General features: G+C 37.2%; 1 protein-coding gene across 3 annotated transcripts in view; it reads right to left on the reverse strand.

Moving 5' to 3' along the window:
* Tusc3 (tumor suppressor candidate 3) overlaps positions 1-26,766 on the reverse strand; it is a 164,872-nt gene that overhangs the window by 20,684 nt on the left and 117,422 nt on the right. For all 3 annotated transcript variants that reach the window (XM_027391226.2, XM_027391225.2, XM_035452477.1), the window contains one exon: positions 3,887-3,950. In XM_027391226.2, the coding sequence (XP_027247027.1) occupies positions 3,887-3,950 (64 nt within the window). The remainder of the gene's footprint in view (positions 1-3,886; positions 3,951-26,766) is intronic.

Genomic DNA, 26,766 nt, shown 5'->3' on the forward strand with positions numbered 1-26,766 from the left:
GTGAATAGCCCAAAGGTGAACTACAGTGTCAGCAGTCAGCTCAGCAAAGAGGCACAGCTGCCTCCTTGGGTTTCTTGTGAAACTTAATCTTCTGGGCTTTTAATAGAACAGAGCAGCCAGACTACTAAAATATGCTGGTTCTAGTGAAGAAAAATGGAATAACGGATGATTGGTATAGAACTCACCAAACTACATTCTCTCTACCAGAACACTTCCCTAAGGAATAAGGTGGCTCTCACCCTTTATCAGAGAAGCTGCTCTCTCTGTAGGTGGAGGTCACTGTAGGAAACAATTCCTACACAAAACCACAGCTCTCATCTTAAAGGGAATTAAAGGTAGTTCACTATGGAAACATTTTTGAGTGACAATGGCCTGGGAACACAGATTTAGGTTACCCACAATTCTCTTTTCCAGTGGGGAAGACATTTCATGGTTTTACAGAACAAAGAAAGTCATATCAAGGCAAGGTAAAAGCAAATAGTGGGCACATCACATTGACAGGGAAGCTTTTCTATAGGCTCAAGATGTGACCTGGTGACATTCTTAGCTTTTGGATGGTGGAAGTTAGTGTTTTGCTCAGTTAATAGATTCCAAAACATTTTTATTAATTTGCTAGATGATGATCAAACAAACAAGTAGGCAAGGAAGATTTCTCGAGGATTAGAACTAGCCCAAGTTAAGGTAATTAGCCTCTGGACATGTTATATTCCAATTTCTCCAGAGTACTGTAGTTCTAGTCAACCAATCTGTCTCTGTAGACACAGCTTCTTTCCCAGAACTTCTCATACAACCACAACTGGTCAAAATGCAGACAACAACTGATAGTGGAGTGCCCACCCCAGTAGATACATCCACAACAGAACTACTGTAACTAAGGCTCAAGGAATAACAGGCTCAAGGAATATGACCGAAGTGTTAGAAAGGCTGTTAAAAGCCAGAGGAGCAGTAAGTCAGCTGAGACTGTGTCTCCTAGAAATGACAGGGAAGCTACACCCATGACACCTCAACATGGCTGGCAAAAATGTCTTGAGGAAGTACACCCATAGATATGGTAGAAATCTCACAGGGTCCCAGTCCTAGACAAAGAACTACATAACTAAGGATGGTTGAGAGAGGGAGAGTTAGTCTTCTGCAAGGATGAACTCCTGATTGTGTTATCCAATACTAAGCAACACTAAAAAGATACAGACACGCACACACACAGCAAATATCTAGTGAGAACTTTCATGTCCCTGCCTGCTGTCTTGTAGAAATCCTTTTATACACAAAAGCCCAATGGAAATTGAGTCGGGTTCTCCAGGCCAAGTGTTACCTGTTCTTGCTGTTGCCTTCACATGGAGTGGTTATAGCACATGTAACACTGCATTATACTTTAAGACATTCTAGCTTGTGATCAGTAAATAATTTACAGTTATATCAGGTGATGAAGACAGAACTGACTAAGAATTACAATAGAATGAAGTTTTCTAGAAGAAATATAAAGCATATGTTAGTTATTCTGGGTGTTTCAGACATACACTGTTACGATAAATCTTTCCAACAAGCTGCCAGAGCCCTGCCATCACATTGGTGCCCAAAATAACACACCTAGTCTTATATTAATTACAATGCTGCTGGCCAATGACTAGGATTTCTTACTTGCTAGCTCAGTCTTAATTATCAACCATAACCATTAATCAATAAATTTTATAAAGACTTATCTTACTGAGGACACCAGCCATATGCACCCTCTCTGGCCAGTGGTCACATGGCGACTCCAGAGAAGAGAAAGGGAGGAAGAGAGTGATTTCCTGCTTGACCCCTTATATTCTGAATCAGCTTGCTATGTCACTTTGAGCCTGGATCACAAGACTTCTTTTTACTACATTTCCCAGAATCCTCCTCTACTCCTAGTCCCAACTAACTTGCTTCTCTATTGGCCAACAGTACTTTATTTATCAACCAATAAGACAAACATATACACAGAAGGACTTCCCACATAAATACACTCAATAAAATATCCCCATTCTATTCATTACTTTTCATATAATTTTCTCCAAAACACTACAGAGACCTGTTTTCCCTCTCCTTTTTCCTATGTATTAACAAAGTGCTAGTGATATGAAGAACAGTGCAGTGACAGTAGATAAAAATCTTTAATATAATGACTTGTTCTGCTTTCTCTTGGGCATTCAACCAAGCTTTGTATAAAATAACCTTGTCTATTGATATGTTTTACATAAAAGAAAGACACACATACAATGTATGGTAAAATATGGCATGTCAAAAATATCAGTAAACTATTATTGGGAGAAATTAAAAGAAGAAAAGCTTCAAAATGGCTCTTAAACTTTACTAGTAACAAGTATAAGCTAAAATTTAAAGTAGTATGTCACCCCCCTCAAAAAAAATGTTTCCTCTAAAGTAGGAATACACAGGACAAGAAAGGAAGAAATGCTGTGAGAATAAAGGGAATGGTAACTTTTATTTTGCCTTATATATTAATGAGATTATTTCACACTGCTTGTGAAATGTCTTTCTGAGCTAAATCTCAGTTTGATGCCAATGAACCAGGAATTAAAACTTTGGAAAATTCCTGAATACAGTAAAGGAAGATCTACCTGCTTCTCACTGCTAGGTATTCCCCCTGGTCAAGAGACTTGCTACTTAGATGAAAGCATGCTGTATACATGTTGGACCACATGAGGCAAAACAAGAAAGGAATAAAGTACAATCTGTAAATTAACAACTTACCAGTAATAAATACCTGGGATTTCCTCTCATTTGATTCAAGCTGCATGCCTTGTACTTCATGAAGACATGTAAATAATTAAAATATAAACTAACAGCAAGCATGTCATTGATCTTATTTCTTAATGAGGAGTTGGTCCTATCAGCATATTCACAAGTATTTTACTTCCTCACCCAAAGCCACTCAGGTAAACAGCAATTTTTGCTTTTAAAATTATACATTACTAAGACAATGAAAGCAATAAGCTGCAATTACTTGCAATTCAATGTATAGATCCACCTGTGTATCAATAGAGAGGACACCATGCCACAAATAGATGCAGAAGATGGTCAACAGGTTTTGGTGAATTTTAGAAACACAGGGTTTCATTTCCCTGGAATAATGACCTAGACACTTAAAATCTCTTTTCAAACCTCATCTCAATGCTCAGGCCTATAAACAGTTAGTTTTAAAAACTAACCTGTAAGTGAACAATTGGAAGAGTTCCATCTCACCCTGGAAGAAGGAAATTATTTCAACATTTTCCAGTACAGGCTTTATAACTATAATGATATCAAGGGCTGAATTTTCCTAACAGCTACACCTTTGTCATTTAGACCAATAAAATGTATCTCTATGTTCAATTTGCGACTAGTGAAATTCCAAGTGGGAAAATAAAATGGAGATTAAACTAGTGGGTCTTTGAACCCTAAATTTATGTGTGCTATTTCATCGTCCATGCAGAAGAAATATACTTTTGTCTCACTGTATACATCATATATTTTCCACTTCCATTAACCTCCCATTAGAGAAAAATTATTTAAACACACACACACACACACACCCACACACACACACACACACACAAACACACAGACACACACAAACACACACACACACACACACACACACAAACACACACCCCTACCTAGGTGAAGATAATCAATGCAGAGTAAAACCAATACTTTGCAATTTAACAGTCAATAGAAAGAGAAACTTATAACCTATAGATAATTCAGTATAACAGAAAATACAGTACAACAGGAAGTAATTACATGGGAATTAGACAAATTAGTTTTAAAGTTAATGCATTTTAAGTCTTGATATTTAATCCCAGAAAAATAGCAAGTTGTTAGCATGCATCTCTTTTTGAAAACCTTGTATTTTAAAGGATACTCAGTACCAGAATGATGTGTGACTCTGCCACAAACTGAGCCTGGCTGCTCCCATGAATGTAGCTCTGTAAATGAAGAAAATAAACAAAAAGTCACAAAGAGGGAAAAGTAACTGTTTCACAGTTTTGTCAGGCATATAAGCTATTCAGTCATCTACCAACTGAGTTGCTAGTTATGATTCTTTTGAATAAATTTTAGTTAACTGGCAATAGGTTAGAGTTGTAATGATGTTATTATAAAATGTAGAAAACAACTTGATACAAGTCATCTCACATGTATAAACTTTACTTCTTAAAATGCTACCACATACAAACATAAGCAATGATTCTACTGGAGTTCCTTATAAAGACACTGGACAGAGTAAGGTAACAATCAAGCAAGCAAGTTTTCTGTTTCTCATTTTTTGAAATTGCCCTGCACAATGTCTAGCAATTCTTTGCCACATCACCAACATTTGGAGTAAGGAATTAGTCTTAGAAAGGCCCAGATGTCACTAACCCTGAAGCACTATTATGATCCCTTATGAAGGTTGGTGGCTTCTGAAGTGGCCTTATTATTTTTCATATTTTTGGTTAGTACACAACACAGTAGATTTCAAATCAACCTTGTCATGCATATGTTATTGTGCTATGTTCTTACAAGCCATTGCAAATGCCCTTTTTTGACCTCTCCACCTCCCCATGGCTACTGCCCCAAAATAATTAGTTCCCTTTTCCGGGTAGTTGATTTAAATGATAGTCCTTGTCTAGGTTTTTTGTGTTGAAGAAAAAAAAATACATCATCATGTAATACAAATAAGAATCCTAATTTTTATATCATATATAGTCCATAATTGTATTAATTGAGTTCCAAGAGGTCCTGCAATTTATTTTGTTCAATTTTTGTCTTGTTTTTAATGAAAAACACACTTAACTAGGAGTCAGATTATTCCTTCCTAGTGCTATCCATCCTTGGCTAAGTTATAAAAAAAATCTAGTATTTTCTCATCAGTAAAACTCTAAGATACCCTCTTAAGGTCTTTTTTGAAGTAAAGTCTACATTTTTGTCATGAATGTTGTTTTTGGTACTCTATTCTAATTTTTCCAGTATTTAAAAAAAATGTTGTATGTGTGTATGTGTGCACGCACACAGTGTGTTGGGGAGGGGGTAGGGGAACCACATATCAGGGCAAACTTGTGCAAGTCAAAGGACAATTCTGTGGAGTTAGTTCTTTTTTTTCACCTTTCTTGGAGTCCAGGATTCAAACTCAGTTCACTAGTCATGCTCTGCAAATGCTTACTTGCTGAGCCATCTTGTCTACCCCAGATTTTCAAGTAGTTTTTTTTTTTTTAATTCTTCTCTCATACATTACTGTCCAACTTCAGTTTCCCCTCCTGCTATTCCTTCTAGTCTCCCGACCTCCCCTCTCCACCAGATACACCCCCACCCCGGTTTCCATCTGTTTCTACCTCTCATTCTAAGTACTTCCTAGAAGAGCTGCCACATCTGTAGGTGTCTTGTTGTGTTCAGATATTCTTTAAGCAGTCTCAGGAAAGTCCTAGCATTAGTCACTTCTAATTCATTCATAAGATTGCTTCTTAAATCCTATCATTTATATTCTTTAATATTTAATATCCTTACATGGATACGACCATAATTTTCAAAAAGACAATCTAACTGCTAATCATGTAAGACGAATCCTCACTAATGCATGACAAAATACATGTATTATGACTAATATGTGGTCATTATTAAAAGAAAAACAGTCAAGCAAATAAAATACGAATTATATTTAACAGAAAGTCTGACTAGAGCTAAGACTCACAGAACCACCAAAGAGCAAGGTTTTATTCTTTCATTAATTTTATCATAAGGATAATAACAATTATATCCTTAATAGTATACTAATAGGTACTACCTTATAAACTACTCATTCTGTCTAAGGCACTTAAGAATTCTACCTGATTTTGCTCTCCTCTATTCTTCCCCCTGCCTGCTCCCTTATGTCCTCCTCATCCCTCCTCTTCTCCCCTTCTTATAATCCTAGCTCCCTCTCCCATCCTCCCATGCTCTGGTTTAGAGAGAAATCAGGCACTAGAGAAATGTCCAGAGATCTACAAGGATGGCACCAATAACAATCTAAGCAACAGAGGAGAGGCTATCTTAAATGCCCTCCCCTGATAATGAGATTGATAACTAACTTATATGCCATCCTAGAGTTTTCATCCAGCAGCTGATTGAAGTAGAAGCAGATACCCACAACTAAACACTGAACTGAACTGGAATCCAGTTGCAGAGAAGGAGGAGTGATGAACAAAGGGGTGAAGACCATGCTGGTGAAACCCACAGAAACAACTGATCTGAACAAGGGGGGGAACTCTTGGTTACAGACTGATAGCTGGGAAACCAGCATAGAACTTATCCAGAGCCCCTGAATGTGGGTGTCAGCGAGGAGCCTCGGAATCTATGGGGCCTCTTGTAGTAGATCAGTACTTATCCCTTGTACAGGAATGGATTTTGGGAGCCCATTTCACTTAGAGGGATACTTCCTCATCTTAGACACATGGAAGAGGGCTAGGCTCTAACACAAAGGATATGATAAGACTCTGAAGACACCCCCCCCATGGAAGGCCTCAACTTCGATGGGGAGCAGAAAGGGTATGGGATAGGTAAGGTGTTAGTGGGGGGCAGGGAAGGAGGGGAGGGAGAGGAAACTGGGATTGACATGTAAAACAATCTTGTCTCTAATTTAAATTTAAAAAAAATTGAGAAAAAATTCTACCTGAAGCATGAAGAGCAATTTTAAAAGCTCTATAATGTACAATGATTTATTACAGCCATTTTATAGATGAGAGGTGAAAAAAATCTCCAGGTTTTCATAAGCTTTGGGAATTGAACTTTGGTCTTTGTGATTCAAAACTTGGGCCTTTATTCTACCATAGTACAATGTCATTTACTGAATACGTGATAAGAATGTATAATTTCCTACTTTAATCTTTTAACAACCAAATAAAATAGTTATTACCTGTCATCTCCTTGTGATAAAATGGAACCTAGAAATTTTTTGCTCAACATTTTACAACTAGTAATTATCTACATTATATCAACAAAGTTTAATTTTTTTAGAATTAATCCTAACTTGGCAATCAGATAAGCAATTGTTGAAACTTAAAGGAATTAAAGTCAGTATTTATATAACTGCCTAAAATAACTGAATGTATCAGCTTAGGATAATATGCCCAAACTTATGTAACAATTGCAAGGCACTATGTCTATTTTAGAATAAAATGAGAAGTGCAGGCATTTTTAAGCAAGAAGTTTCCAAAGTCTCCTGCTTGTTCTAAGCAACATAATCTTCTCCCATAAAGCTTCCCTAAGGGTCGGTAGCAGTCCCACTGCTAAGCCCCATGGTCATTTCTCAATTTCACTTCACTTAATCCTTTTGGGACTGCTTGCTTGGATCACCCTCTCCTCTTTAGTGACCGTCTCCACTCACTCTTAGGTTGCCACTCTTGATTCTGCTACTTCCCTGGGTCCTCATCCTTGATGCTCATGGCAGTCCCTGCCCTCTAATAGTCACCTAACTCCAAACTCCAGGGTGTCTCAGATATTCATAGGTTTGGGCATCTCTTCTGTACTCCCAAAGCATTCTCACCAACCCACATACTTCAACTGTTAACTTTGTATACATAGCTCTCACATTTGCTTTTAGACTGATAAGAAATCCAGTTCTGTGGTGATAATATTATTTATGATTTATTAAAGCTTGCCTGAATATTCAGAAAGCAAAGTCAGCCTCAAACTATAGAGATCAGCCAGTGGTGATACACACCTTTAATCCTAGGACTCAGGATTAAGAGGTTGACAGATCTCTGTGAGTCCAAGGCCACCCAGATCTACACAAGATTGATCCAGTCCTAAAGAGAAACAGCTCACACAAAGATGACCTCAGCACATGGGATCACCCAGTTTTATTGCCAACACTAGAGGGGTATAAAAGATAGGAGCAGGCTCTTCAATAGTCAGTATCAGGGACTCATTCTCCAGCCTCATTGAGGATAGGAAGACATTGGAGTCTCAGAATTCTCCAGCCACATGAGGAGAGGGAACAGTCTGAGGTTTGGTGGAGCCAGGATGGCCTTTCAGCCTGTGGTAGGGTAAGAGCTAGTGACCAGCTGCTTTTCTGAACTTCAGCTTGAAGCGTGAAGCCCAATATCAGTCTCTGGGTCTTTTTTTTTTTTTTTTTTTTTTTTTTTTTTTGTCTGTGTGTACATAGTACTACTTCTATCAACTATCATTAACAGATCCCACTTTGGAGGTCTGAAACTTAAAAAGGGCTAAACAAACTTTTGATACATTTTTGTTTGTATTGCTTTCTCTCATCTTAGGGAACAACTTGATTTATCCAATTGTTTAGGCTTAACATTGAAATCACCCATGCATCCTTTCCCCTTCTCCACTCCTCTGTCCCCATTCATCCAACTATTCAGAAACTAGCATGGACTCTACTTTAAAGTCATTCCCAATTCAGTATTTGTTAGTACTTACAGGAGAACTGGCAAAGGTGCCTAAGGAAATGAGCCTAAGATTTACTGTCAGTCAAGTAATCATCACCTTGTGCTGAGTTTACAGCAAAGATGTCTTTATTTTCTTCGACTCTACCCTAACAGTCTATTTGTCAGTCAGATTAACCTTGTTACAGCACACCAGATCCTATCATTACCTTGCTCAGAATCCATCAATGCTTCCAAAATGTGTGCAGGAAATCTTACCACAGAATGCACTGTTTCCAGTCTCAATACCAAAGACTGTGTACTGAACTCCAACTTGTATGTACAACTGTAGTACAGAGAATGAGAGAGAAAGACAGAGAGAGAGAGAGAGAGAGAGAGAGAGAGAGAGAGAGAGAGAGAGAGAGAGAGAGAGCGCAAACAACATAAACCAAATACATGTACTTGGGTCTTAGAGTTAAGAATTCGTAACAGAAATGTAGATGCTGAGGCCTACAGAGAACATTATGAATCTGCAACTAGCCATGCACCTTTCCATAAGCAGGTCAACTAAACTCAATAATTTCAATTTTAGGAAAAAAACAGGAGAATTAGTATTCCTTAATAGATTAAATATAAGAATAATAAATATAAGAATGTTCTAGTAAGTCATTAACATAGTATCTATCTAGAGCAAATAAAATTACTAAAGAATGCACCACTAAAATTGCTTCTAATCTACAAATGTTAAAGAAAAATGTTTAAGTACTTACAATTAACAAATTCATTATATTTTTCACATGTGAAATTAATGGGTTGAATCAATATTACTAAAAAGTGATAAAACTGCCACCACAGGCTTTAACTGGTTTTTGTTTGTTTGTTTGTGTTGTTGTTGTTTGCTTTTTTTTCTTCTTTTGAGAAGGAATTAGTATGTAGACCAGGTTTGTCTCAAACTAGTGGCAAGTGTTTATAGACCTAAGACAATATACCTACCTGGCTTTCTTATTCTCTTTTTGTTTTTTGTTTTCTGAGGCAGGGGTAATCTGTGTAACAGTCCTGAGTTGTTTTTATTCTTCAAAATTACTTGAGACAAGAAACAACATAAGATTTTGGGATTTAATTAACTACATTAATTTGATTTTTCTTACTGAGCAATTAATATGCATCAGGTATTGATTTAGGATCTTAAGCTACACATTCAACTCCAAGAACATGGCTAGAAAAGTCCAATAGTAAGAGTAGTGGCAAACACTGAAAGCCACAAGACAAACAAAGAAACTGTAAAGACAAATATGAATTCTATAGTTCTCGCCAGAAACCTCAACTGATGTCTTCTGTTATGTTTCAATTGTGACTAAACCACAGATTAAAGCTGGTCCTAAAGATTGTATTTAATTGGTGCATTCACTTTCAAACTCTTTGAAAGAAGGAATAAGATTCATTTAAAGCTAATGCAAGGTAGCCATTCACATAGCTTTCCTAAGTTTGAAGACAGAAATATCAGAAGCTAATTGTAATTTATTCCAAAATGAATAGTTATCCATGTTTATAAAGGTACTGAATGTGAATGCCAGTTCAAGAAAAGTGTACTATCTTTGCTATTTACACATAGCCATTTTCCCAGAGACAGACATTTTGCCAAAACAATACAAATGTTGCTCACTTAGTGAGCGAACTGAATACTTCACAGAACATGTGACATACAATTAAAAGAAAAGTTCATATAGATCATCCACTATAGTCATATTATCATAGTTTATTTAAAGCCTAGTCTTATTTAGAATAAAAATTCATCAGCATTAAGTATGCACAGCAAAATATAAAAACATGGGGGTTATACTATTTTCTTAATTTAAAATTAGTTTTTCTATCTTAGTCACAGGGCTCAAATGGAAACTACTGTCCACTGGTTTGTGTATATTATTCGACATGAAAAAGCAAACAATGTCTTGGTTCAGCTCTTTTGTAGCCTGGAAAAACCTGTCCTTTCAAGTTTACTCCAGCCTCCTATATCAAGTTGATACCACATGTGCAATAAGAGATAATGATAACCACTGTTTTCAGAACCTCAACAGAATCTGCATTAGTTAAACAGGTTTTGGGAAATGTTGAATATTACCCTTAAGAAGAATTCTAAAACATATGAGGGAAAAATGCTCTAAAACATATGAGGGAAAAATGCATGGTAGCATCTATTTCTTTTCCTAAATTCTTTACTAGAAAAAAAATCTGTTTAATCCAATTTCTAAAGATGTGATTTTTATTTTCTTCATTTGTATACATGCGTTTATTTTTAAAGACACATTTTAAATATCAAGGCTACACAAATTCACATGGCTATAATCCTAGTACTCAGAAGGCTCAGGCAGGAGGCAGTTTGAGGCTAATTTGGGTTACATGATTTCAAAAACCAAAACAAAGCCTAAACGATAGAAACAGTTCCACAGTGTTACAAGTAACAGTATGTCTTACTTCCAGGTCAAAACCCATAGAATATCGTTGGTTCTTCCCCCATTCCCTTCTTCCTTTGGACTTTCTGAGATAGGGCCTCACACAGCCCAGGGTAGCTAGCCTCAAACTCAGTTTACAATGTAGAGAAGATGATGACCTTGAACTCCTGACCTTCTTGTTTCTATCCCAAGTGCTGGGATTACAGGCATTTACTACTACTACTACTACTACTACTACTACTACTACTACTACTACTAGTACTACTTGCTTACTCATTTCTTTTCTTCAAAAACAGTTGATGGCCAAAGGACCCAGAACTGGTCAAATACTAGAAAAGAACTGCTGTCATTCTTTCCCATTTTCTACATGAATTCTTTGTCTAATCTTACATAATTTTCAGTATACCATGACATATATTTAAATTTTTGTATTTGAAATTCTAGAATTTTAATTAGTTGAATGTAAATTTCTGATATTTAAAATTCAATTTGGTTGCTCAAGATTTTCTACTAGGAGTGCCACAAAATTGCTGACTGATCCCAAAAGCCTATATAAAATGAAAGATGTTTTTCTTTGCATGATAGAATTGGGTTTATTATGTGCCTCAGTTTGCTCAGATAGCACAAACAAACAAAAAAACCCATGAACTGCGGGGGAGCCACTCTGGCTAGAGACTCAGAAGTCAAAAGTAGAAGTACCTGGAGGACTGGTATATAAGGGGCAATTCTCTTGCCTTTGTTTCAAGATATATAACTTCTCACTATATTCTCACACAAACTCCTTGGTGAACTGTCAGTTGGCGGGTGGCTGGGTTCTCTTTTCTACTCACAGAGCCACCAAACCTGTAAGATAAAGGTCCTCTCTTTATGACCTTCTCACCTCTACTTCCTGAAAAGAAGACTTCTAAATATTGTCAGCTGACTGTTGTTCATAGGTCAACATACAAACCCATGTGAAGGGTACAATTTAGAGCCCAGCACCTGCTGGTACAATTTCAAGACACCATTCCTAATTACCATTCAGGAGAGATGTAGGATGACATTCTGGTCTTCAAATTCTTTTGTAGGCCAAATTATTCAGAATATATTAAATAAATAATGCTATTCCTATTTCAATTTATCAGAATACCAGATGTCAAGAACAAATACTTTTGTTCTGTAAAGACCGGACAGACAACTGATTGCACTTGGTGTTAGCATCATCAAAAACTTCTAAGGTAGACTAAAAGTGTCCCACTATGTCTAACTACAATCATGCTAAGGCAGAACCAAATGAGGCTTTAGTAAAAAGCTTGTAAACATAAAGCAAGTTTGAAAGAAGAGAGGAAGAAGAAAGGTATGCAGTCAAGTTTGAGGTCATATCCTGGGTCACCAAGATCACTATGCAAAATAAGTTGAAAGCCCTCACTGCTATTCCAATAAAAGGCTCCTTTATCTTGTAGAGCTACACATTTTCAGTTCTATCTTTGGAGCCTTCTTTGTATTCCTCAAATTACATCAACTTCTCTAGGCAGGATTAATCTTACTAGGGAGCGACATTGCAGAGCAGATGAGCTGTAATAATAAAATGGCTAGGTCAAGTCCTTCTGGGTTTGTTTAAAAGACGAAGTACAAATAGGTATTATCTACCTTCAGTGTTTGATTTCCCTAGAGGTTGTTCATACCTGTGCTTGAACTGTCTGTGCATTTCATTAAACAACTGGCTAAAACTAAAAGTGATATGAACTGTAAAATGATACAGTTCATGAAAACTATGATAAACTTCAATTATTTGCCACCAGAAGTACTTTGTAACTGTCAACTGTTAGTAAAACTCTCAAACCTATTGTTACCTGAAAATTTAGAGGCACTTTTATTATCCTTCCAAGTTAAAAGACCATAGCACTTAACCTGGCTCAGGCATACTCCCAAAGGATTCCTTAATTGCAACATCGCCCTTGATGACTAAAAAGGCTGATCATTTACCCTAAACAAGTATTTCTCAAAAGAAGTCTTAAGTTATGGGTACATGAAATTGACCTGAGATACTTTCTAAAAAATACTATGTGGTTTTGTAAGCAGGTAGAGAATGATAGAAACTGTTGGTGGTGGGCCAGAGTTAGCATCATTATGTTGGAGGCTTTCTGGAAAGGCAAAGTTGTAATCATGGAATGTAAAAAGGTTAGAAGCTCAGAAGAAACATTTTACTAGTATATTCTTTAACACAATGAAAGGAGTGTCATTGCAAATATAGAAATTTGGAGTCCCTCTAGAAGGGTGGGAAAAGTGAACAGAATCAACAGTAGGAACCTATGTGACATGAATCAGAGAGGTAATACTGTCTTAGCTAGGATTTCCATTGCTGCAGTGAAACACCACGACCAAAAAGCCGGTTGGGGAGGGAAGGGCTTTTTGGCTCACATTTTCATTTCACTGTTTATCTTCGAAGGAACTCAAACAGGGCACGATTCTGGAGGCAGGAGCTGATGCAGAGGCCATGGAGAGGTGCTCCTTACTGGCTTGCTCATCTTGGCTTGCTCTGCCTGGTTTCTTACAGAACCATGGACCACCTGCCTGGGAGTGGTCCTACCCATAATTGTCTGGGCTCTCTCCCATCAATCACTAATTAAGAAAATGCCTTACAGGTCATTCTACAGCTGGGTCTTATAGAGGTATTTTCTCACCTGAGGTTCCCTACTCTCAGATGACACCAACTTTTATACAGTTGACACAAAACTATCCAGCACAAATATCAACAGGTAACACTTGACAAATCTCTACAAATTCAGATTTCAATCATATTTAGTACTCAGATTTGCTAGCATAGTATAAGAAACAGAATGAGAATGAAAGGGAGTCAGAAACCAAGCCTAGTAGGGATGGTGAAATAGGTACTCTTAACCGGAGACTTAAAGATATACAATGTCAGCCTAACTGTTGCCCCAGGTCAGGCATGATCTAATTCTGGTCCCTCTATGAAAATGTGCTGGCTGCAATAGGGAGTAAATAACTCTCACTCCTTTATAACTTTATCTGAATGACAGAAACAGACCAGTCACACACAGACACTTGAGTAAGAGAAAAGCAAAAACCAACAGCAAATAAACAGTGCTGAAGAGATTCTAAGCTGAGTGAGCTCAAAAAGCTGGGAACCTGTTTCACCTGAGACAGTAAGTCAATAAAGACAGACAGGGCTAGGAAACTCCAGGGAGAACATGAAATACTCTGAGCTAAAGGTGCCAGGGACAGCTAGAGAAAGGAGTTGTCTTTGAAGAACCATTTCTTCCTTTGGAACAAAGCAGGAGACACAACTATGTGAAGACCTTCTGGTCTACAGACAGAGAGACAAGAGAAGGAAAGCATAATCAGAGGAAGAAAGTTTCCAGTGCAAAGCCCAAGGTTGAAAGGTTGTTCTTTGAGTCACCTTCCAAAGACTTCAAACAAAGAATTTTGTTGGCAACACTTTTCTATACTTACAGATTTCATTTTATTCAGGAACAAATGGAGATTTGAAATGTATTACATACTTAACTTTCTAAGATTTCTTTCTTTACTATTGTAATAAAAAACAAATAAAAACAGCTTTCTATATTCTTTGTATTACAACACCTAACTGAATAGCTGACACTGTGAGATACTGTGACCACGCAATCAATAATGTAAATGAGCTCATAGATTTGTCACATCAGGTATTCATGACAAATAAAATTAATTTTTTAGTTTTAGTAACATTTTATCATGGAAAATAAGCAATTGCAGGCATTTCTGTTTGTTTTTTTCCATCCTGGGGGGAACCAAGTGTCTAGCAAGCAATCCACCACTGAACCAAATCCCTAACCTTTTAGACTTTGACTGTCTCCTGTGGAGGGCCTCACTATCCCTGGGGATGAGGTGTGGGTGGGTTGGGGTTGTTGGTGGGGAATGTAGGAAGATGGGTGAGGGAATGGGGGATGGATATGTAAATATGAGAGCCTCTAAAACAAAGAGAAGAAAACAACCAACAAGGCTACAAGGCCCTTTTTCTCAAGGGGAAAAAAGGTGATGCCTTTGAAAGCCTCACTGAAGAGTGGGATCTAGTCCTTCTGAATTCTCAAGCTCTACTCCTGTCATTCCTCTCAAAGTATGTAGCACCACTTTCCACATTGACTTCACCAAGCAGGTCATCCCACAAAAATGAAAGCTTTGAATATGGCACACAGCTTCCTTTTTTTTTTTTTTTAAACTGCTGTTTAAAAAATGAACAAATCTGAATACAGGGTTGCCCCAAACTATTGTTTTCAGTATCACTAATAAAATACATATACATTAGTAACAACACTAAAAATTCAAATTCTGTAGTTCATTTGTAACACCAAATACATGTGCTGTGGGAATTCAGGAGAATAGCCAATTTGTGGGGCAGCTTGGCCCAATGGGTTTGGTATGCTATTGGACAGTGGAAGAGCTGGCAGAGCCAAGGCCTAGAGTTTTCCCATCGCCATTTTGGGCAAGAGGTTACGGTAACAGCTGCAGAGAGCTGGCCCCCCAGCAGCAACAGCGGAGAGCTGACGAAGTGGCCCAGATTCCTCATTCTATCTTTGAAAAGATAACACAATAACCAAACTTCCCTCTTTATATGTGATTTTTAAAGAAATTCCTATTTAACCAAGAAGGTAACTGAAGGGGTAGTTTCTTTTCCTTTTCTTTCCATAACACTACAGATGATACTGAATTAGGGCTGCATGGAGACAGACCAGTCACTTGGTGTGGAACCCATTTCCCACTGTGCTGAGGTTCTAGGTAAATAATGGTGGCAGAGCCTTAGGGATGCCAGCTTTGAAGAAGTGCTCCAGTTTCAGGAGTAGAGGCTTTATTTCTCCCTGACTAAAGTTAGTTACCAAGAACAGAGGATTCCCTCAGTAGAGGTTTCTAAAAGCTACCTGTATATTTGCTGATACCATTTTCAAGTATAGTTCTGAAGCCACTATGTCTTTAATGGATGATTACTTCAGGGATGGTTTCCTGTTATAGGGTTCAGAAGTGTCTTGCCACTTATACACATTTCCCAACTCACTTTCAGAGAGTGCACACATGCAAATACACATGTGGACACACAGGTGCACACACACACATTCCAAAACACAAAGCTTTCTTTAGCTATGCTTACGGTCTCATGAGAAGTCAGGTTCTCTACTATCTCAATGTAAGAGGAGGATCACCATTACTGTTTAATAAGGGAAGTTGTAAAGAGTTTTGTAAATAAAATCTGAATTTGGTACCATTTACATTCCCTACCATCTATAAAATGTATTAAAAAAACAAAAACAAACAAACACACAAAAAACAACCAGAAGGATAAATGCCAAAAAAGGTAAGGACAGCAGTAAGTCCCATGAGGCCATGAGAACATCAACACTACTCCATAAGGAATTTTTCTTCACATGCCATTATCCTGAAACCAACTCAGAACCTGAAATCCATCAACAACTTCCTGAATTATCACTAAGAACTGAGAACATCTGTGTCAACATGACTTAGGTAATTTGTTCAAGGAAATCTTTGCCTGACAAAGGTAAGAATATAAGCCAAAGAAATAACAATAGTGTTTGCTTCGGGAAACCTGTGCAAATCAATTTATCACAGACAATAGCCCATGCACCTGGTTAGACAGCTTACTTGCCTTACAGTCTCTCCAGGAAATGGAAACTAGAAGTGCCATAGACTTTTGCAACTCCATGTCAGCTGCCTGCCTTGCGAAGTCCACTTGTACCATGTGAGCCCAGCCCTAAAGCTCTGGTCAGATTCCACATGTTGACTTCCGACTTCTCTCGGAAGCACTACAAATCCTTCCTTCCTCAGTAAGTTCACATTCGGGCTGCCTACTCTGGGGGCAGTTCAACACTGACCTGGGCGACACTGCCCTAAAATGTCAACCATTGCCCTCACTCCCAAACACCTTTACTGTAGATGATGTTATAAATTTCTTACATACTTCACTACATAATAAACATTTCTTCTTTAATTTCCTGTAGAATATACAATTTACATACAAGAATTTATGCCACAGTCTAGTTTAAAAGTCTCGTAAAATTGGTATACTTAAGCAGCTCTACATTTTGTATGTGTGAGCTCTTAGCCCAATGTTCTTCAAGATTCCTGTGTTTATGTCAAACATCTCATTCCTTGCTAGAAACTATATGGTCCTCCAGTTTAATTACTGGTTAACAGATTAAGCTCTAAAATCATGGATCACCATCAACACATTTTAAAACACCAGGTTTATTAAAATGTTCCATTTCCATAACTAGAAAACCCTGAGTGGGGTAACCCCTCCCCTGATGTATTATTTATAGTATTCTTGTTCCTAGAGCCCATCTTTCTTTACTATTTCCCAGGCAATATTTTGTTGGTTTCTTGTAATTATTGAATAATATGCAAAGAAAATGCAGGGACTTGAGTGTATATCTAACTAATCTGGAAATGACAAATGGGTCCCAAAGAAAGAACAGAATGGTGTGAAACAATCTCATAGGAGAGATGCATTTCTAAAGATTGATACATATATTTTGAAAATATGACTTAAATTTTTACTCAGCATATAAGCTGTACTTCTAATACCAGACATAATGTATAGTTATTACATATTTTAAAAATTTCCATTACTGTAAAAATGACTTTTCATTCTTTTAGTGGAGGAGAAGATACATAATTTTGGCTAGCATTCTGGGCTCCTAACAGAATTCTACAAGAAATGATGTAGCACACAACCATTGTATTTACTGAAGAAAATGATTCTTTGCACAGTAATTGTTCCTTCTGGAGCAAAGTGAAGTACTCTTGCACAACTCACACAGCAACTCTGCTGTGTCATCTATTACAAAGCTCATTGTTGCGAACAAAGCTTACATCGCATACAGCACATTTTAACAGTGTTTATTTTTAAGTGTACATTCATGGATGGAAGTAAAAAACCTGGTATTGCACAGATATTTAAGCATGGTATGGTATATATTAACTATATTTTGATACAAAGATTCATTTAAATGTGAACTATTCTGGCTGAATACAAAACTTTCCAAATGGATGAAGTTTTAGTATAAATAACAATTATACAATTATAAAACATAATAGATAACTGATTATGAAGGATAAACAATGTTACAAAGCTAGAAATAGTTTTGCAAATAACTATATATTCTGTGTAGCCAATGTTTTACTAATGAGTAAAATGCAATACCATTTTCCCAGATTATTCTAAAAAGAATTTTAAAAAAATCAACCAAAACACAAAGCAAAGATCAAGATAATTAATGAATGTATAGGTGCAAGACCACAATACTGTGAACATTAAAAAAAAAAATGAATGAAATCCATCCAGCCTAGTTAGTTTGGAGGAATCCTCTTGGCACACTTTTTCATTCAATATGTCTGCCTGGCCTTATGAGGAAAATTACAAAGATGAAGAATATTTTGGTCTCATGGTCAAGATATTTTTCACTTCATTAGTAGACATGATTATGAAAAAATATATGGTTAAATTAAACAACCAAGGTAATGACACTCAGAATAATTACATTCACTGAAGTAGACACATGACTTTCTCAAACAGGTTACATATGACCTGTGTCAGAAAAAGAGGGTCTAGGGGAATGAAGAATGGGGAATGCCATTGCAAAACCACAGCACATAATAAAAAAAAATACATTACTTCTTTACTGTGAACAAGAATTAAATATAATATATTGTACTTATTCTTCTAGCTCCATGATATTCTGGATTACTTAGTTATTTGAACATAATGATAATAATGGTATGATAATATTTGAAAGAAGAAGGGAACAACTGGTTGGATGAGAGAAGCTGAGAGAAATCTATTAGTTCCTGAATTTAGTTCAGTATTATTTATACAAAAAATGTGAAAATTTCCCAATGCATACTTATTTCATCCTGATAGCAACATTATTTCCAAATTATAATCATTTATAAACTAAAGCATAATTTTGCCATTGGTATAAGCAAATTATGCTGATTTTCATGGTTATTTTGATAGAAGGCAGTTAATATTTTTGTCTTGATAACATGTGTAACATAGAATATTGTGTTAAAGTTTACAGAAGTCCTTAGGCATATAAAGACACAAACTATTTTTTTCCTCTCCATTTTTTATTTAAACTAGAAACAATTATTTTACATGACCATCCCAGTTCCCTCTGCCTCCACTCCTCCCCTGCCCACCACCAACTAACACCCTCCCTATTCCATACCCTTTCTGCTCCCCAGGGAGGGTGAGGACTTCCAAAGGGGGTCTTCAGACTCTGTCATATCCTTTGGGCCCACCCCCTTGTGTCTAGGCTCAGGGAGTATCCTGCTATGTGGAATGGGCTGCCAAAGTCTATTCCTATGCTAGGGATAAGTATAGATCTTCTACAAGAGGCCCCATAGATTTCCGAGGTCTCCTCACTGACACCCACATTCAGGGAGTCTGTATCAGTTCCATGCTGGTGTCCCAGCTATCAGTCTGGGAACCAAGAGTTCCCCCTTTTTCAGATTACCTGTTTCTGTGGGTTTCACCAGCCTGGTATGGATCCCTTTGCTCATCAGTCCTCTGTATCTGGATTCCAGTTCAGTTCAGTGTTTAGCTGTGGCTATCTGCTTCCACTTCTACCAGCTGCTAGATGAAGACTATAGGATGGCATATAAGTCGGTCATCAATCTCATTATCAGGGGAGGGCATTTAAGGTAGCCTCTCCTCTGTTGCTTAGATTGTTAGTGTTATTATTGTAAATCTCCAGAAATTTCCCTAGTGCCTGATTTCTCTTTAAACCTATAATGGCTCCCTTTATTGTGATATCTCTTATCATGTTCTCCTCTATTCTTCCCCCAACTCAAGCTTCCTGCTCCCTCATGTCCTCCACCCCTCCTCTTCTCCCATTCTCATTCTCCTAGTTTCCTCTCCCTTCCTCCCTTGCTCCCAATTTTCTCAGGAGATCTTGTCCCTTTCCCCTTCTCCAGGGGACCTTGTATGTCTCTCTTAGAGTCCTCCTTGTTTACTAGATTCTCTGGCAGTGTGGATTGGAGGCTGGTAATCCTTACTCTATGTCTAAAATCCACATATGAGTGAGTACATACCTCTGAGGGTTACCTCCCTCAGAATGGTTTCTTTTAGTTTCATCCATTTGCTTGTGACTTTCAAGATTCCATTGTTTTTTTCCACTGAGTAGCACTCCATTGTGTAAATGTACCACACTTTTTCATCCATTCTTCAGTTGAAGGGCATCTAGGTTGTTTCCACATTCTGGTTATTACTAATAATGTTGCGATGAACACTGTTGTACAGATGTCCTTATTGTATGAATGTGCTTCTTTTGTGCATATGCCTAAGAGTGGAATTGCTGGATCTTGTGTGAAATCTATCCAGAAAATTATCCATTTCTTTTAGATTTTCAAATTTTGAGGAATAAAGTTTTTCAAAGTATGACCTGATGACTTTCTGGATTTCCTCAGTGTCTGTTGTTATGTCCCCCTTTTCATTTCTGATTTTATTAATTTGCATATTCACTCTCTGCTGTTTGATAAGTTTGGATAAAGGTTTGTCTATCTTGTTGATTTTCTCGAAGAACCAACTCTTCGTTATATTAATTCTTTGTATTTTTTTTCTAGTTTCTATTTTATTGATTTCAGCCCTCAACTTGATTATTTCTCAGCCTCTACTTCTCCAGGGTGCATTGGCTTCTTTGTGTTCTAGAGCTTTGAGTTCTGTCAATTCTCTGGTGTGACTATTCTCTAGTTTCTTCATGTAGGCAATTAGTGCTATGAACTTTCCTCTTAAGTTTCTGTCTAGTGGTGAGATTGGGGTGTTGAAGTCTCCCACAATAAGTGTGTGAGGTTTTATGTGTGATTTGAGTTTTGGAATATCTTTTCCCAACCCTTTACTCTGAGGTACCGTATGCCTTTGAAGTTGAGGTGTGTTTCTTGTATGAAGCAGAAGGATGGATTCTGTCTTCTTATCTATAAGTAGCCTGTGTCTACTTATCAGAAAGTTAAGGCCCATTAATATTGAGGGATATTAATGACCATTGATGGTTCATTCTTGTTTGTTTTGGATTTGGTGGGGGTGGTGGAAATGTGTGTGGATTTCCACCCAATTTTTCTTTAGGCTGTAGGTAAAGTGGGATTATCTATCGCCTATATTTTTGGTTGCAGTTAACTTCTTTGGGTTTCAGTTTTCCTTCCAGAACTTTCTGTGGGGCTGGATTGGTGGATATGTATTGTCTGAATCTGTTTTTGTCATGGAATATCTTGTTTTCTCCATCTATATTGATTGAAAGCTTTGCTGGGCATAGTAGTCTGGGCTGGCATCCATGGTCTCTTAGTGTAGGTAGAATATCTATCCAGGACCTTTTGGCTTTCAGAGTTTCCATGAAAAAGTCATGTGTAATTCTCATAGGTTTGCCTTTATATGTTACTTGACCTTTTTCCTTTGCTGCTCTGAATATTCTTTCTTTATTCTATATATTTGGGGTTTTGATTAGTATGTGTTGAGGAGACCTTTTTTTGTGGTCCACTCTATTTGGTATTCTGTAGGCTTCTTGTTCTTTCATTGGCATATCTTTCTTCAGATTGGGAAATTTTTCTTCTATGATTTTGTTGACTGTGTTTTCTGTATCTTTGAGTTGTTTTTTTTCACCTTCTTCTATACCCATTATTCTTAGGTTTGGTCTTTTCAGAGTGTCCCATATTTCTTGGATATTTTGTGTTAAGGATTTGTTGGATTTAAGATTTTCTTTGGTGGATGAGTCTATTTCTCCTACTGTATCTTCAACTCCTGGGATTCTCTTTTCCATCTCTTTTATTTTGTTGGTTATGCTTGCATCTGTAGATCCTGATCATTTACTCAGCTTTTCTATTTCCAGCATTCCCTCAGTTTGTGTTTTCTTTACTGTCTCTATTTCAGTTTTCAGATCTTGAACTGTCTGAATTGTTTCCTTCAGCTGTTTGAGTGTATTTTATTGGCTTTCCTTAAGTTTTGTTGATTTGTAGTATTTTCTTTTTTTTTTTCTTCCATCTCTTTAAGGGATTTTCTCATATCCTCTTTGAGGCCCTCTATCATTTTCATGAAGATGTTTTTAAGGTTGTCATTCTCTTCTGCTTCATCTGTGTTGTGATGTTCAGGTCTTGCTAGTGTAGGGTCCTTAGTCTCTGGTGGTGTCATATTGGTTTTTCTGTTTTTCAATGTCATTTTATATTGTCTTCTTCCCATAGCTTTTTTCAGTGGGTGTAGAAGGAATCTCTTCCTCTCCTGGTGGGTATGGGACCAAGGTTCCCTTTCGGTAGGTGCAAAGAGATCTAATACTCAGATGTCTTTCCTCTTCTTAGTACCATGGACGGAGGCAGGACTGGTACTGGGGCTTTGGCAGTCTCTGCATGGGCTGGATCCTGCTGAATGGGATCTGCCTCCGTGAGCTATCCCCTGGTCTCAGGTATTCCCAAGCACAGCAGAGGAAGGCAGCTGGAAACAGGCCCAAGCCTACCAAGTCCCCGACACAAACTATTTTAAGACAAATATTTAGAACTTACTCTAGGTTCTCTTTTTAATGTTTATAAAAGTGTATGTGGTACATGCATCTCTCCTATGAGATTGTTTCACACCATTCTTTTCTTCCTTTGGGACCGATTTGTCATTTCCAGGTTAGTTATGTATGTTTAAAGACACAAACTACTTTAAGGCATATATTTAGAACTTACTCTAAGTTTTCATTTTAATGTGTATAGAAGTAACATAGATAATATGAAAACTAAAGAGATGGGCTTTGGATGTTTACTTACTTCAGATTTCACTACTTTTATGAAATGTCAAATGGTATTATACTTGGTAGCCTTCACAGAATAGTGTCAATTAGTGAAGTTTATAAGGCCTTATGCTTAAAGATATACATTTAAAATATTTCCTAGATTACAAATTATATGATTATTATCGAGTTACATTTAATATGACTCAATAATATTGAGTTTTTAAAAATATATATGAGGAAATATTCAGAACAATCTCTGGTTTTTAAAGACAACTGGGTTCCATTTAGCATATTAATTCTTTGAAAGCATAAAATAACTTTCCATAATTGAAAAGAAATTAAGCAATGTTAAAAAGTTAATGAGTAATTCAACATTTACTCTGTGTGAAAGTGGATCCTTTTCTAATTTAATTTTCATGTAATATCAAAGCAATTCTGGATTGTCAGAGAATATTTAGTTGTATTACAGTTTGACATACAAAAATATACTTTCATTTTATAGTTTTATCATACGTGTCCATGAGTGTAGGCGTATGCTGTGTGTGATTGTGGAGTTCACAAGACAAATTTCAGTTATTGATTTTCTTCTTTCAGTATGTGGGTTCCTAAGGAACAAAATTCAGGTCTGCAAGTGTGAATGTAAGAGGCCTTAGATCTTGCCATCTGTCAGGGTTTAACTACTAAACTCTTATTTTCTTGATATGCTTTAAAAGTTAAAGGCAGAGCAAAGGATCAGCAGCCTACAATCCACACCACCAGCGAAGCTAGGAAACAAGGAGAACCCTAAGAGAGACATACATACCCCCCCCCAGAAAAGTAAAGGGGACAAGATCTCCTTAGCAAGTTGGGAGCATGGGAGAGGGAATTAAGAGAAAGAGAAGAGAAGAAGAGGAGGGGAGAGGAGGACATGAAGGAGCAGGAAGGTTGAATCAGGGGAATAGAGGAGAGCAAGATAAGAGATACCATAATATAGGGAGACATTATAGGTTTTAAGAAAAATCTGGCACTAGGGAAATGTCCAGAGATCTACAAGGATGACACCAACTAACAATATAAGCAATGCCCTTCCATGATAATGAGATTGATGGCTACTTTATATGCCATCTTAGAGCCTTCATTCAGTAGCTGATGGAAGCAGAAGCACACACCCACAGCTAAACACTGAGCTGAACTCCTGGAATCCAGTTTCAGAGTGGGAATAGTGATGAGCAAAGGGGTCAAGACCAGGCGGGAGAAACACACAGAAGCAGCTGACCTGAACAAGGGGTTGCTCAAGGAACCCAGACTGATAGCTGGGAAACAGGCATATGACTGGTTCAGATCTCCTGAAAGTGGGTATCAGTTAGGAGGCCTGGGCAATACAGATGAGACTCTCTGCTAACCCACACCGCCCTACAAAATTCCCCTCTAGTTTATGACATCTCACAGGGAGCTGTACCAAACCATCAGACATTAGTGCATTCTCAAGCAATGTTCACTGCATGGAAAAATAATGAATGACTCAACCAGGGCAGAAAGAAAACTGCTTTTAACACCTTATGTAAATTTTATGCCTATCTTTTGTATATTTATTATATTTAACTTTCTGGGCTTTATTATTTTTTAAATAAAGATTAGATCAACATTCAAGTTGTAGATGGTATTGAACAGCATTTGCAAATATTTCTAATCAAAATATTACAACAATAGCTTAAGTACATACCATCTCCAAATTATAATTGGAGATGGGATTACAGGACTAATAAGACCCTCAAAGATCTACCATGAGTAAAATCTGAGGCATGGAAGTGATATATGTTGAAATGTAAGAGTCTAGTTGGTCATTAATATTGACTCAATCAGCAGCAGTATCTTTTTACAGCCAATGTTTTGCAAGCGTAAACATGTGGGCAGAACACTTGAACTATCCCTAACTCATTTGCAAAGCAGTGACAAACCCTGGGTTATGTATGATCAACAACAGCAATCCTAGGCATCAGCTAACATCTAAATCTTAGAAGGATGCATTTGCTTACAGTGGGAGTAATAGCCTAAGTATAAACTTTATTGCATTTTATGCATTTTTCTTTAAGATGACTGTTTATCAACTGTATAACCCTGAGCTGTATAGTTTCCCTTTAGCTATGCAGTAATGATTGCTTTTGTGATGACTTTCACACTGTTAAGTGGATCATTAGTGCTTGACTTGTGCAATTACATACCATCTTAACAGTGACAAACAAACTTGCAATCAGCTCAGCACTCTCCTACAGCACTATTCATTCTCTAACATTCCTTAGATCATTTACATTGAAATAGAACTTTGTTAATATTTTCAGCTGTTTCAAGTATGTGTTATTTCACAATGTGATAATGTGAAAAAAATGCTGTATTAAAGACAACTTTTATGTATAAAGCATTGAAAATGAAATGAAAAAGTCAAAACATACCCCAAAACATTATTTATTAAGCTTGTTTTGTCCAGTCTGCTTAGTTTAGTTAGAAGTTTACATGATTAAAGACAGAATAAGGCCAGGTGGTGGTGGTGCACACCTTTAATCCCAGCACTTGGGAGGCAGAGGCAGGCGGCTCTCTGTGAGTTCAAGGCTAGGCTGGTCTACAAGGTGAGTGCCAGGCCAGGCTCCAAACCTACACAGAGAAACCTTGTCTCAAAAAACCAAACAGAAATAAATTAAAAAATAAAAAAAGAGTGGACAAGAAATTCAGAGCTGACGATCCATCAATTATATATACTTTCTTTATATTACATGCTGTAAGTAGTATTTATGTGTGTGTCCTCGTGCATGTATGTGTGTGTTCCCAGTGATAACCCACTCCACAATACAGCAATAGAAGGAGGAGGAGGAGGAGGAGGAGGAGGAGGAGGAGGAGGAGAGGAGGAGAAGAAGAAGAAGAAGAAGAAGAAGAAGAAGGAAGAAGAAGAAGAAGAAGAAGAAGAAGAAGAAGAAGAAGAAGAAGAAGAAGAAGAAGGAAGAAGGGAAGGAAAGAAAGGAAGAAAGGAAAGAAGAAAGAAAGAAAGAGAGAGAGAGAGAAAGAAAGAAAGAAAGAAAGAAAGAAACCCAAGTTCTAAAAGTAGAACTTGACTGGTTTTGGATACTGCACACAGGAAACCATCATTGAATAGACAATTTTACCAGCATATATAGGCTTACACAGTCCACATAAGCTATCATCAATGCATCTCTTTCAGGTCCATGCCTCCAGTTACACTTTGAACAAGCGAAACAGAGTTTGGGAGACTGTAAGTCTACCCATATGGGCAGATATTGTCAAAATTACCTAAGTAAAACAGTGTTCTTCTTTTCTAGTAGTTGTTAGCCAGGCTCAGCTGGCCCACCTTACAGAATTATGTTTCTCCTGATAGACTTAATGCAAACCAGACTTAACAAGTAATGATGGTTGATACAGACTGTGGCTTGCTTGAGCTGCCCATGTTCTTTGAAATGGGGTGGGTCTGATAGCTGGTTAGAAGTCAGGGCTGTCTCCTTTTGTTATGGGAACGGAACCCAACTTGATATCAATCCTAGCGAACATTTACAGAAGTGGTTTCCCAGCAACTCTATACTTCAATTATGGTAGAATCTTTTCTAACAAACCTGGTCAGTTCACTACTTAGCTCCAGTCACAGCAGCAGCAGCAGCATTTTTTAACAATGTTTCCCAAGCCACTTGATTTGTAAATCCTTGATAGCCTCAATTTTATTTCTTCAAGTTCCTCCTGAAGCAAGACAACATATATAATATGCTCTATTGATGGCCCCCAAATTACACACAGTTATTACCAGTGTTTCTACAATTTTTCACTGGTTAGTACAAGTGAAATGGGAAGGGAGAGCTTAGAGGACTAGACTACATGGGTACCAATTCTGAAGAGCACAGTTCAAATATAAATCCTACAACTGCCGATGACAAAACTTCCATAAGGGAAGAAAATTTGCATCTATATAAAACATTAAAATGTGTAATAAAAATAAGATTATGTATAATAGAGACAGATTGTATATATATATGAAGATACACATATCTTCAATACTTTGCAGGATTATTCATAAAACACTAAATACTTCTTTATAAAAATAACTCATCATGATAGAAGAGATATTTTAAGTATTACTTTAGCTAGTTTTGTCAGAGCACAATAACTTAATACCAACATATACCATTTTTTTTGTTTGGAATCTAGAATGCTGGCATGTTCAAAGCTGAAGCC

This window comes from Cricetulus griseus, assembly GCF_003668045.3.
Source record: "Cricetulus griseus strain 17A/GY chromosome 1 unlocalized genomic scaffold, alternate assembly CriGri-PICRH-1.0 chr1_1, whole genome shotgun sequence".
Taxonomy (NCBI): Eukaryota; Metazoa; Chordata; class Mammalia; order Rodentia; family Cricetidae; genus Cricetulus; species Cricetulus griseus.